This window comes from Eucalyptus grandis, chromosome 10, assembly GCF_016545825.1.
Source record: "Eucalyptus grandis isolate ANBG69807.140 chromosome 10, ASM1654582v1, whole genome shotgun sequence".
In the NCBI taxonomy this organism is placed as follows: domain Eukaryota; kingdom Viridiplantae; phylum Streptophyta; class Magnoliopsida; order Myrtales; family Myrtaceae; genus Eucalyptus; species Eucalyptus grandis.
In genome coordinates this window covers 1,407,240-1,420,873 of record NC_052621.1, presented here as the reverse complement: position 1 = coordinate 1,420,873, position 13,634 = coordinate 1,407,240, and the positions used below count along the sequence as shown (strand labels likewise).

General features: G+C 41.1%; 2 protein-coding genes across 2 annotated transcripts; one reads left to right on the top strand and one right to left on the bottom strand.

Annotated features, from left to right (window-relative positions):
- The first annotated feature begins 1,983 nt into the window (after positions 1-1,983).
- LOC104420951 (65-kDa microtubule-associated protein 5) lies at positions 1,984-8,708 on the top strand. Its single transcript, XM_010032726.3, has 11 exons — positions 1,984-2,270; positions 2,725-2,928; positions 3,289-3,534; positions 3,642-3,857; positions 5,427-5,582; positions 5,685-5,844; positions 6,300-6,451; positions 7,254-7,341; positions 7,841-7,914; positions 7,999-8,073; positions 8,318-8,708. The coding sequence occupies exons 1-11, from the start codon at positions 2,202-2,204 to the stop codon at positions 8,567-8,569; spliced, it is 1,692 nt and encodes a 563-aa protein (XP_010031028.2). The 5' UTR covers positions 1,984-2,201; the 3' UTR covers positions 8,570-8,708.
- A 1,121-nt stretch (positions 8,709-9,829) lies between these two features.
- LOC104420950 (putative RING-H2 finger protein ATL69) lies at positions 9,830-10,692 on the bottom strand. Its single transcript, XM_010032725.3, has one exon. It carries the CDS (start codon positions 10,554-10,556, stop codon positions 10,050-10,052), a length of 507 nt encoding a protein of 168 aa, XP_010031027.1. The 5' UTR covers positions 10,557-10,692; the 3' UTR covers positions 9,830-10,049.
- Positions 10,693-13,634: the final 2,942 nt, after the last annotated feature.

The window sequence follows — 13,634 nt, the reverse complement described above, 5'->3', positions numbered from 1 at the left end:
AAAAGGGGATCTTCCAAGGGAAAGTGGCATCGATTTTTCTCCCTCGATCCACCGTTGACATTATATTGCGCAAGTGCAAATTCCACCATGCCTTGTCTTTCTTGTCGTCAATTCACCGCCATCAAATTCCTTTTCCCCCGCTTTTCTTAACAATCTTCAACGAGGTCACGGTTTATCTGTCTTCATCAACACCATGAAGACGTTAGCCAAGCTTGCGGTTGGCCGTGACCAAAGAGGTTGTCAATGACATTGAGATCGAGGTCTGACCTCCAGTGACTTCTAGGGTTCCTCAAGATTGACAACCTCATAATTGAGGTTACACGTGAGTATTGATGATGGAATCTTGTATGACATTTTTTCTCTGTCAAATTTATTATCTTATTGGGTACATCTCACCACTTATGTTAATTTTTTTTTAATTCAAATTATATCTAGGCATATTAGATTATGTGTTGCTCCAACTTTCGAATCCAAAATTGGCCCACTTTGATATGGGCGATGAAGATCGAATGGAATTACGATTTATGCGCATTTCTTCTTTATTTGAATGAAATCCAATCGGACTTCAATATTTCTTATTATTGATTCCTATAAAAAAGAAAGTGGGTTGATTCTTCTCCCTCAATCCACCATCGACATATATACTGCAACTTCAAATTCCACTGGCCTCTGTCTTCTTGTCAACGATTCACCACCATCAAATTACTTTTCACCCGCTTTTCTTAGTAATCTTCATCGACGAGGTCGAGGTTTGTCATCATCATCAACACCGAGGGATGCAAGCTAAGCTTGCGATTGGCCGCAACCACATAGGCCGTGGGCAACACTGAGATCAAGGTCCAACATTTGGTGACCTCAAGTCTAGGATCCCTTAAGGTTGGTGACCTCAGATTTGAAGTTACATGTTGGTGTTGATGGTGGAAGCTCGCGCGACATTCGTCTCACCTCTTATGTGATAATTTTTTTAATTCAAATTATATCTAGATAGCTCCAAATTTCGTCCAATATATTACATATGATTTACAAAACGAAGGTCGTGCAATATAAATTGAATGGAATTATGATCCATTCACGTTTCTCTGCATTTGTGAAAAAAACCACTTTAAAATTAATATAAACTCATCGGATGAGATAACAAGTAGCTTTTACTATGAAATTTCTACCATGATGCGATGTCTATCGATTTCAAGTGAATTATAATTAATGGCATTCAAGCGAGGGAGGTTTCTAATGAATGGGCCATTGTGGTCGAATCAGATCAAGGAAAAAGAAGTTAACCAGCATAATTTAGAGATTTGAGTATATAAATAGGAGAATCGGATACAGGATTTTATTTAGAAAAAAAAAGGGTTATCCGTTACCCACCTCAGGATCAACCAACCCATTTAATTAAAGGGCCGTTTCAAACCAACAAATAAAAAAATAAAATAAAAACAAAGGGCCGTTTTCATCCCTTTGAACAACTTATGGCTTTATAAAAGAATTAAAATAAGTCTTTGTAGAAGTCTTAAAACCCGTTACGAAAATGTAATTGAGTATAAAATTTGCAAAAAGTGCAATTAAGTCTTAAAACTTGTTAAGATGTTTCAATCGAGTCATAAACTCGACGTTGTCAAATTTCCTAAAGGAATTTTCTTTTAACTATTCGCCATGTAGGAGAGAAATGAGTAAAAAAGTGCGTCCCACGCCACGTCAACTTTTTTTCCGTTAGGAAATTTGACGGTGTCATTTTAGGAATCGATTAAAATATTTTGACAAATTTTAGAACTTAATTACACTTTTTATAAGTTTTATAATTTAATTATATTTTCATAACAAGTTTTAGGAGTTCTCCCAATATTTTTTCCCAAAGAAATATCATCATCCTCTCTTGCTTATCGCTTGGGGGCCCCAATGCGCGGGGGGGGGGCCCACCGTGCCCTCCAAAATCGTGCCGATTCAAAAATGAGGAAATCCGATTTCATTGCCCGCCAAAACGAAACTCAATCCGTAACCGACGACCAGTACGGCTCCGGCTCCCCCAAAAATTTCCCATTTCTCTCCCTCTCTCTCGTGCTCATAAAACGCGCAGATTCTCCGGTTCGAATTCGATCCAATCTCTCTCCTTCTCCGTTCTTCTTCCTTCATCCTTCTAGGGTTTCTCGAATCGCCGGCGGTTTCCATCTTCCGACGGCTTCCGAGCGGCGGGGGATTCATCCGGCATGGCGGATCCGCAGCCCGCTTCCTCTCAAAGCCACACCACCTGTAGCTCCCTCCTCCACGAGCTTCAGGTCAGTCTCTCTCTCTCTCTCTCTTTTCCTGTTCCATTAAGCAAGCACTGGGCTTCGTCTTCTTTCGCCGAATCGGAGACTTTAATTCTACTCCGGCCTCTTCCGCGGTCTGCTCTGCATAGATTCACGTCGATATTGTCCTCCTCGCGTCGAAGTCGCCAAGGATTTTGAGATTGCATTTCGGCGTTTCGTCTTCCGCTACGATACACATTCCAGAGTTTATGGTCAGCGAACTAGCATTTGCCTTGTTTCTCTGTGAGCCAATGGCATTCCGAGTCGTCTGTGGAGAATCGAATAATGGGTAGATGGTAGGATTGGAAAGGAATTCGATCGCTCTGTTAGTGTGGTTCGAACGTTGTCTCTTATTCTGATTTCCCCCCTTTTTTTATTCTTCGGGATTGGAACTGCTTATGCAGTAGTTTTCCATTGTGATCTAATTACCACTGTATGGCAGATCATTTGGGATGAGATTGGTGAGAGTGATGACGAGAGGGATAGAATGCTTCTGCAGCTGGAGCAGGAGTGTCTTGACATTTACCGCAGGAAGGTCGATAGAACCAGAAAGTACAAGGCAGAGCTGCATCAGTCACTAGCTGAGTCTGAAGCTGAAATAACCAACCTTATTTCTGCCCTTGGGGAGCGCATGATCATCGCGCGGGTACTCACATTAACCTTTTCAATATTTAATATTCGAAATTTAGGATCAGGGGATTGATAGTTACATGAATTGATCACTCCATTAACCTTTTAAACCTTTAATTATCGAAGTTCAGATTGGGGATTGAAAATTTCAAGAATAAATCATTGCGCAATTACTCCATAGCATTTTAGTATACATTGATGAAGTGAAAATAGGGGAAAAAAAATATGGGGGAAGAGAGGAGAAAATTCTTTTTTTTTTTTTTTCGAGCCGGGGCCTACCATAGAATTATCAACTTGGTTTGCTCTATCTAGTTCCTTAAGTAAATATTTCTGTGAAGATAAGTGCTGAGCTTTTAGATATCACTTGATTATGAAGGGGAAGGGTAGTCTCAAAGAGCAACTATCTACTATAGAACCTGTTCTCGATGACTTAAGATTGAAGAAAAACGAAAGAATGAAGGAATTTTCAGAGACGCAAAGGCAGATTGCCCAGATATGTGCAGAGATAGCAGGAAATGGACAGTCCAATGATTCTACTTCTCTGCGAGTTAATGAAAGCGATTGGACATTAAACAAGTTGGCGGAACTGAAATCACACTTGCAGGAGCTTCAAAATGAGAAGGTTTATATCATTTCTTTTATCTGTCTTGTACGCTCTTTTTTCTGCAAAGCCTAGGAGAAAAATTGGTAAATACCTCAAATTAAACAATTCTTTTATTTGAGTTGCAGTTGATCCGCTTACAAAGAGTGAACAGCCATATCAACGCCATCCATCAGTTGTCAGTTGTCATGTCGTTTGATTTCTTTGAAACTGTCAATGAAATTAATCCAAGTTTGAGCAGCTGCAAAAGTGACCAGGTTAAAAGCATAAGCAATGACACTCTTGCTAGACTCACCAGTGTGATCCGTTCCTTAAATCAAGAAAAACGACAAAGACTACAGAAGGTGATGGCTACTTTCCCTTTATGTCTCTGGTTTTCTACGTGTGTATATGCTACATCAGACTTGTAATTCCTGATTAGAGCACGTAAAAACGTCTTATTGCTTCATTATCTCTAAGGTTGTTTTTGCCCATGATCATGCTTTTATTAGCAAGGTCTTTGCTGGAACTGCTAAAAACGTCTCATTGCTTCCTCATGTCTAAGGTTGTTTTTGCCTATGATCATGCTCGTATTAGCAAGGTCTTTTCTAGAACTGCTAAAATTGTCTCATTGCTTCCTTATTTCTATGGTTGTTTTTGTCCATGATCATGCTTGTATTGGCAAGGTCTTTGCTGGAACTGCATGGATTTTTAAGACTTAGGCCCCGTTTGGTTCAACTTTCCCAAGGGCTTTGAGCCCAAAGCTCCTTGGGGAAAATTTTTTTGCGTTTGGTTCGGCTTTTCAAGTCTCCATTCGGCATTTGGAATGCTAGTCTAGGGTTTAGTAAATTTTTTTCTTTCCAATATTGCCCTTATTGATAATTATGTTTTCCTTTTCTGCCCTTGAAAAACACTGTTCATCGTCTTCTTCCTTCTTCCTCACGAAGCTCAGCCGACGAGAGGCCAGATCTGGCCGCCGGGGGGCCAGATCTGGCCACCAGGAAGCCTGGCCTGAGGTTGCGCCACCTAGGCGGCGTTGCCTGGGTCGCTCGACCGCGGTCTCAGGCGACGCCTTGGGTCGCGCTTGAGGTCGAGTGACCCAGGCGATGCCGCCGACGGCGACGCTGATGCCGGCACTCAACACCCCCAGAAAACGACGGCGAGAAAATCCTTCCCGAAACCTGCGACGATCGGAAGAAGATGACGATGGCCGCGAGTTCAAGAACGCGCTACCTAGAGGTTGGAGAAGGATCGGAGGGAGAAATCGACCCAGGCAACGTCGCCTGAGGCCGCGCGACTCGGCGGCGCCTGAACCGCGAGGCGCCTGAGCCGCCTTCCTCCACTGCCACCGCCACCGCCACCACCACCAGCCGCCTCCCCACCACCACCAGCCCCACTGCCGAGCAGCTGCATCTCCTCCTCCCTTTTCTTTTCCTTTCTTTTTTTCCTTTTTCTTTTCACCTCAAAATTAATTTGCAAAATACACACAAAAATGAGTTCCCAAACACACTTTTCATTCCCCAAACGCTCATTCACTCCAGGATACTTGGGGAAATGCAAAGCCATTTCTCCAAAGTTGAACCAAACGGGGCCTTAGTAACATACTTTGTGCTTTCAAGCAATGACAAGGGAAAAATACACTACTCTGGAGCCATAAAAATGCAAGTATTAACCAAATGGATAAGTTTGTAGTTAATTTAATTCCTCTTTAAAAATTTCTTTTGTAACAGGCTAATAGCTACTCAGTACAAGCAGATTCTTCCTCTCTTTACTTTTTCATGGCCTATTGATTGTCTTAATGATCTTCCCGAGCTCGAGCTTAATAAAATGCCCTCAGGGCTAATACTTGTTGCTGGTGAACAGAATAATCTTGTTTGCTGCGAGATTTTTTGATGGCATTGGAATGAAGAGAAATTTCTTTGGTGTAATTGTAGCTTCAAAATCTAGGGAGCACACTCATGGAGCTGTGGAACCTTATGGACACTCCTACTGAGGAACAGAAAAAGTATGACTATGTCACTAGTTTAATTTCTTCCAATGTTGACGAGGTGTCCAAGCCAGGATCCCTCGCTTTAGAAGTCATTGAGCAGGTGAAATCGTGACATAAGGTTTATTTCACAAATAAACTCTTACCATATTGAAGAAGTTGTCTGTTGGATTTCTGTAAACATGCTTAAGCCTGTTATTTCTAGGCTGAGCTTGAAGTAGAGAGGTTGAATGTGCTAAAGGCCAGTAAGATGAAGGAGCTTGTTTTAAAGAGGCAAAGTGAGCTAGAAGAAATCTACAGAGGTGTTCATATGGATGTGGACAGTGATGCAGCCAGACAGATTCTCATCAGCCTTATAGAATCAGGTCCCACTCATTATTCCCTTTTTCATCTTCCACAGTGATAAAGTAGAAATACTCTCTATTGGCATTACCTTCCTCAAGTTATTCAGCACTTTCCATGATGTGCATATTTACCAAATCCCAGGGTAAAGAAGCATTCCTGAAATATTCATCCCTGCATTTCGGTTGTCATTCTTAGCAATCAATTTCAACTTGTGTGAAATAGAAATTTGTTGTGAGGAGTTCCATCCTCCAACCCTTATCCCGTGTATATACATTTCCAGTGTGATGTTTGTACCTTTAGCAGTCTCCTTGTTCTTGATATATTCCACTTTCCTCTCTTGGGCATGCATCTTTTACTTTGTTTATATTAAGGCCCCTTTTTTAGGAGGGAATCAAAATGCACACTTCTTGCTCTGAGGCTAAACAAAAATACCTGCAATGAATATTTAAATTTTGCTTTCAACATGCACTTGCAGGCAATGCTGATATGTCTGACCTACTTTCAAGCATGGACGACCAGATTGCGAAAGCGAAAGAGCAAGCTCTGAGCAGAAAGGATATTTTGGATAAGGTAGAGAAGTGGAAGTATGCAGCGGAAGAGGAGAAATGGCTTGATGATTATGAAAAGGTATCAACTCTCAAAAAGCTTTTGAATTGCTTTGCTGCACAGTTTGGTGGTAGATACATTCAGCACTCTAGCTTTTGTTCTGGTTTTACAATATGGCATCTCAAGGTTTCTTGGAGATAATATACTTGAAAGGTGAATCCCAGGCATTGTCTAAACATGCAAGAACGAATCTTGGATGCTTTGAGAAACTTACAGCTCTATGACTTTTTCTGTCTTTGGACGTATGCTAATGTTTTCTTTCCACATCACCTACTTCCATTTTCTCTTCCAAATTTTACATTTTTATGTCAAGTGATGATAATCTTGCTTACTTCTGGATCATGAGTACTGGGTATTAAATATGTATGTCATCGACCTCCTTGTTGCGCTACAGGGTAAAACCAAATCCATGCCCAAGCGTGGTGAGGAAAGGCCTGACCCAACTTGTTGACTTGTGTTGTCCCTTGGGCCTTTTTTTATGTCACTAGCCTCAGTCATTGCAAATGAACTTGTTACTGCTCCTATATGATTCTTTTAGGAGAAAATGTAAATAACAAGCCAGAGAAATTTCTTCTACTTAGGCTTGTGAACAAGTCTGTATTGCTTAGAGATAAAATTAGACTTATCTCCATGTGTACAATTATAGGAGATCATCGCATTTCTTTCTATTACATTTGTGCTAAATTGATTAATTTATTACAATCTATGTTAGGAGATTCGTAGCAAGTAATACCTTTGGGCCCTGTACTTGCTCTTAGGCAATCACGTTGCAAGCTTTCAGCTTTTGAATCCTTAGTTACTCACTTTATTTTTCCCTTTGCAGGACGAAAATCGCTATTCTGCTGGCAGGGGCGCACATAAAAGTCTCAAACGTGCAGAGAAGGCACGAATCCTGGTCAGCAAAATACCATGTGAGCTTTTCATCGTCGACAGACACTGTTATAACAATATCTAAGTCTTTGATGATTGGTGGCAGAGTGCCTCCTTGATTCAAAGTCGAACTATAAGTCAATCAATACCATTGCTAATTAGTCTATGTTACATAGAAGTGACAGACCGTTAAGAGAAATCCTCTTTTCCTGCGGTAATCAAGCTATTTCTCCTGAACGTGTCATTTTCTCCGAGCCAAGACTACTGTGGAAGTGTTTCTGTTATCGGCATCTTCACAGCATGATTTTATCTCTCGGATTAAATTAAATGCTGTACCTCTTGTAGCGATTTTGTGACAGCAAGGAAACTCCTTGTGTTATGTTGTAAGCTTATAACCTTCTGATGCATAGTAGTCGGGTTTCATTTAATGAAGTAGTCCGTAAGGTTTCAATTTGCAGTTGACAAGAAGTGTTTATTTTACTGTTTATGATTTGGAAGGATGTTTATATGCTCACACAAGACTCAAACTTTCTTGACTAGCTATTATTGAAACTCTGACATCAAAAATAAAAGCTTGGGAATCAGAGAAAGGGATCCCTTTCTTGTATGATAAGGTAATTAATCAGCTCACTCATCTTCTGTTTTATGTACAATTTAGCATTTAAGTAGTTTTGACTCAAATTGCTAGCTAATTCCAGGATCCTCTCTTATGTACTCTGGAGGAGTACATAATGTTGCGGCAAGAGAGGGAAGAGGAAAAGCGTCGATTTCGGGTATGCTTAAATCGTTTAATCTGGTACTTCTTGCATTTCATTATGTTTAATATGGAAAACACACGGGTCTGATTTTGTCTTTCACACGTAAAATGGCACTAATTTATTCTCCTATTATGTTTTGTTATGGATCTGGAAGGTTCTACTATGCCGTCCTCATTTAGGAGCTTCAGCATTGACATTTGTTATTTGAGGCTGAACTTGCCTAGTAAATCTTGCTATCCATTCTTTCTGCCTCTTGCAGGAGCAGAAACGACTACAGGAGCAACTTGCTACGGAACAAGAAGCCATCTTTGGTTCCCGGCCCAAGAAACCGCTCGGCCAGAGCACCACTGCCAATACCCTCCTCGGAACACCACTTGGCCGACGGGGTGCCACCCCCAGCCGTCATGGAGTGCCCTCGAGCGGCAAGGAGCGCAGAGATGGCCGCAAGTCCAATGCCGTCATCCCTATCAACTACGTCGCTCTTCCAAAGGATGATACCATTTCTCAGTGAAATCGACATGTGGCTTTCTCTTCCATACTTTACATGAATTTTTTTTCTTATCCGGAAGAAGCATATAATGCTTAGTCCTCCGGAATTGTGCATACGACCATGATAGCTAATAAAAGTACAGCTCATTGTTTCATGCCAACCGCCTAAAACAATGGATATCGTCGCGCACCATTCATGGACCTGACCATTGCGAGCACTTCATCCCTTTCATTAGAGTCCTCTGGCTGGGTCATGAGCATTAAGTCGCAGGATGTTCAGAAAGGAGAAGAAAAACAAAAGAAGACCACTGGGAAAGAAGCTTTTTATATTTGACTGGTTGGGACAGCATCTCCGCTTTTTGGTCCGTCTTTCGCACATCCCGACGCCTTAATTGTCACCGGCAACGACCTCTTCGGCCCATGTGAAGGGAATATTAAAGTGCCAACAGGTCATTTATGTGGACTGTCGAGTGTCGGCCAGTGACCCTATCCAAGGTCGGCATAGTCCATCTGTTCCCATTCCTTTCAGCGCCTTTATTTTTATATTAATGTCTGCGGGGCCATCTGGATATATGACTCAGATCTACATCTGAACATATAAACTTAAAAAAAATTTCCAACGGAAGGTAGCCAAGCTGCTCTAATCCAAAGAATTGAGTCTCAGTTTAGCTTCCGATGGGGTCATCGGTTGGGATTGCATTGCGCTTATGTACCCTATTCGAACTGGTGAATCCAAGAGGACCACCCCCCCTGGTTCAATTTTCTAGAGACGAGAGAACTACGGACATGGAATGAGGGGACAAATCTCGAGAAATCTTGACTTTGTAGATCAGTCCAAAAGAGCCGACCCGATCTCCTAAGACACGACTTCGTGCTTTCTGTCGCCACTGACTAGATAAAATATACACTAGGCCTACACGCCTAGTTTAGAAACAAAAGGTTAGTCTAAGCTCCTTTCAAACGTAGGCAACAATCATCACGATCTTCTAATTTGGCCGCATCGTTTCTTGCCATCCACTTCGTTCGATCAAATTTTTAATCCGACTTGAAAGTCAGCCAAGCAAGCTTTTCTCGTCTGGTGTGGGATCTACTTCTCCATTTGTATTGAGTGGCTGTTGAAGGGTACCAATCCAAAGCAATTAGCTAGTTTTAGCTCCACTCGACCATCGGATTGAATGGGGATAATGACGGGGTAACGTCAGGGGAAACTTGAATCAACGGCTCAAGATTTGTACAAAGCTCGTGTTAAGATCCCTGATTTCTTCATTAAGGGAAAAAAATGGAACAAAAGGAATAAATCCGCTCTTGAATATTCTCAATTGAGCTGCACTGCGTAATACATACAGATTACAGGACATTCTTCACCATCTAAGGGGAAAAGGAAAAGAACAGGCAAAAGCACCATGCATGCTTGTGGTTCTTCTAGCAACTACGCTACATATACCGCAACATGGACATACCCAAAACCTAGACAAAACAAAGAAAACTCAGCCCGACCAATGTCACCTGGGGTTGATGGCGAGGGGGACCACCTCCGAGAGCGGCGTGGCGAGCGGCGTGGGAGCCGGCGAGCTCCGGCACAGCGGGCACGTGGCGCTGACCCTGAGCCATGCGTCGACGCAGGCAGCGTGGAAGCAGTGGCTGCACTCCGGTACGCACCGTATGACGTCCTTGGCTTCGTACTCGGCCAAGCATATCGAGCAATGCCCCCCCTCGTTGTGCTTCGGCAGCCTCTTGCTCTCCCCTAGCACCAGCTTCGGGTAGTACGTCTCTATCGCCGCCCCGTCCATCCCCACCGCCACCATAATCTCCGCAGCACGCGGCGTCGGGTCCGCCGCGTCGGGGTCGCCGCCGTCGGAGGTGGCGCGGAGGTTGTGGGACTTGACGCGGACGCAGGCGTAGGAGGCGAGCATGATGGTGGAGATGAGGACGAGGAGGCTCACGGCGATGGCGATGCCGTACCCGAGGCCGACTCCGGTCGCCGCCGGGGGGTCGGCGGAGGAGGACATGGGAGAGAAAGAGAGAGGAGGAGGACAAATGGGAGGGAGCAGGGGAGCGAAATTAATGAGATTTTGGAGTTAATGTGTGTTGGTGAGTGCCAAAGTTGAGTGCGAATGAAAGAAAGTGGGAGGTGAGGTGAGAGGAGTGATGACCCTTGGGATTAGTGCTTAATGGTTGAGATTTGGAACCCGAATTGCACCCTGAATATACTTGATTAAGTTCCCAATATCTTATTATTGTAAATATTGATTAATGTATAGGATATTTTCTTTTAATATAACGAATTTGACAATAAACTTTTTTTGACACTTCTTTATTTTCATTCTTTATAGATGACGAGAGATGTTATTTTTAGGGGATAAGAGTAGCATGCATTTTAAAATTTATCATGAAGATGTAATTATATTCTTAAACTTTTAAAAAGTATAATAAAGTTTTAAAACTTATTAAAATTGTACAATCAAATCTTTATGTTAGTTTTGTCTAATTTGGCTAATTGATAATATTGAAGTGATTTTATTTATTTATTATTTTCTTCTTTTTACTCGGCATCCTATTTTTTTTTTTTCCAAAAGAAAAGGACAAACTAAAAATACTTAAAAAAGGGACTGCAATATCACTTGGTGAGGTGGTGGAAGGGTTAGTGGGAGTTGCCGGACCTCGACAATGGCCGGTGACCCTCATTGGCCCTAGGCGTGGATCTTCACTGTACAAGTGGTGGTTCTGGCTGGCAAACGTGCTCGCGAGGGAAAGCCACATAAATGGAGACCAAGAAATAACGATCAATAAATGCTTTGAGTAGAGGAATCCTAAGAGATGAAGACAAAGCATGCGTATGGAAGTAAAGCATAGGCCTATCAAATGGGTGGATCTGACCCAAATTGACTTATTTAAATGAAAAATAATTTTAATAACCCATACCCAAACTCGATCCGAATCCAACTCATGCCGACAAATAACTTTCCAAATACCATAAGCATTTGTACTCTTTTTTTTTTTTTTTCGATAATATTTTACTCTTATTCTAACTTTTACTTTCAAACTTGGCCGAATCACAAGTGAAAATGATATGATTCAAATCAACTCATTTAAATAAAATATAATTTTAATGACTCATATCCCTACTCGATTTGCTCAATCTTACTTTATTCTTATGCTAACTTTTGCCCTGCCTCCATGTAAGGTGTAAGAGTCGAAATCCACACTTTAAATCATCCCCTTCTCAACTCTTCAAGAAAGTGGAGTTTCGAATCTCCCACCCCCTTCCCATGTGGGAAGAATTTGCCCTGGTGGTTAAGCACTTGTACTTCTAATAACTTAATATTTGTACCACATCTTAATAGTTTGTAAATTTAAGGGCCATATCAATAATTAGATATGTCTTAATAAATTTTGCTCATATTCCTAATAACTTCATTTTTGTAAAGTTGCCTTAATAAATAATTAAACTGACAATCTTATTGCCGATAAAATTCTAAAATATTCTCCTAAGCTACTATCTTTTTAAAAAGATTATGTGGTCGAACTTTGGGATTCAAAATGAATGGCGTTCATGTACTTTCCTACATGGGAAAATTTTGAATATCCACTATTTTTTCCCCTCATTTTTTATTGATACTTTATTAATGGTAGTGTTCCCTGAAGTAATGCTTGTAAGCTGCTTCAATGGTGAATCAATAGAGGAACAACACTGAAACGAGACGAAAGATAAGTGATAATGTAAAACGTGAACAAGCCAGAATCTTTATATCACTAAGTATTAAAACCCAATTACGGATTGACACAGGCAAGCTTTTGGGCTTCAGCATAATTCAACAAATTCTGGAAGACCACTTCCCTCTTTAATGGGTAATTATGCTGCAATGAAAATGGGTCTCAAATGGGCTTGTTTACAGCCCATTTAGACCCATATGGAGTTAGCCATTTATTTCTTGAACCCTTTTCAACTTGTTTTTAAAATTTTTGGTAATTCATATGTGACTGGCCCATTACATACGAGTTAAAGAATGGGCCTTGGATCTATTTTGCCACATCTAGTAGAGGAGGCGGCGGCAAGGGGAATGCAACAAAAGCAACCATTGTTTCACGGATGGCGAAGAAATTTGCTCGCTTTTGCAATTGCCACCGAAAGCGAGAAGATCTTTGTCTTTGTCTTGCCTCTCCCAGATCTGGGCAAGTGTCACCAGCCATCGTTGAGGCTTGGTGACCCCCGCTTGTTGGAAAACACCCCTAGGCAATTATGATGATTCCGAAACTATACTTTGTATAATATCTATAATGGCATCTCCATATGTTTGTGGTGATATTTGAAAGATTGTGATGATATCCATGATTGCTTGAAAAGCTTAGCAAAGGCTAGCTATGGTGATATAGATTTTGAAAGGATGTGAATAAGTTAGACATGTCAAGGTGTTCATAAGGACTTAAAAGGACTATGGTTGATTTGTGAAGTCTTTGGAAGTTGATATACTTAAAAGTATTATTGGAAGTAGAATGCAAGTTATTCTTATGGTTTATCTGTAGATAACATCAAGAGATCGGTGATAAAGTGCACATGCTAATTATGAGCATGGATGTGTACTAATGCCGAGTCATTGGGGATGCTATTGATACGTTCATCCAAAGATCATCATTAGAGACGAATATTATAGCCATTGATAGCTGGAAACACCATAGCAAAATAATTGATAATTGTTTGAGAGCAGTTGATAGCTTTTGTCAGATTGTCAAAGTACCTAATGATGTGACAAAATGAGTAGACTCCATTTTGGGAAACCATGTTGATGTTCGAGGAAAAAAATTGTATGGACAATCGATCCTTGGACAAACAGCTTCTAACGACTCTCAACGGCTTTTTGCTCCTCGAGACTATCTTCAATGGGAAGATTGAAAATGTCTATAGAAAGGATGATCAATGAAGCTCAAGAGGTAATTTGAAAAAAGAAAAAAATAGCAAATAAAGGCCATTAACGCAAAACTAATTGATATTTTAATTGGATAGAAGATGGTAATCACTCTATTAAAAGTTGATCATTACTAAAAAGAGTCGGTTTATATAAATCTTTAGTAAGAAAGACAAAACAGAA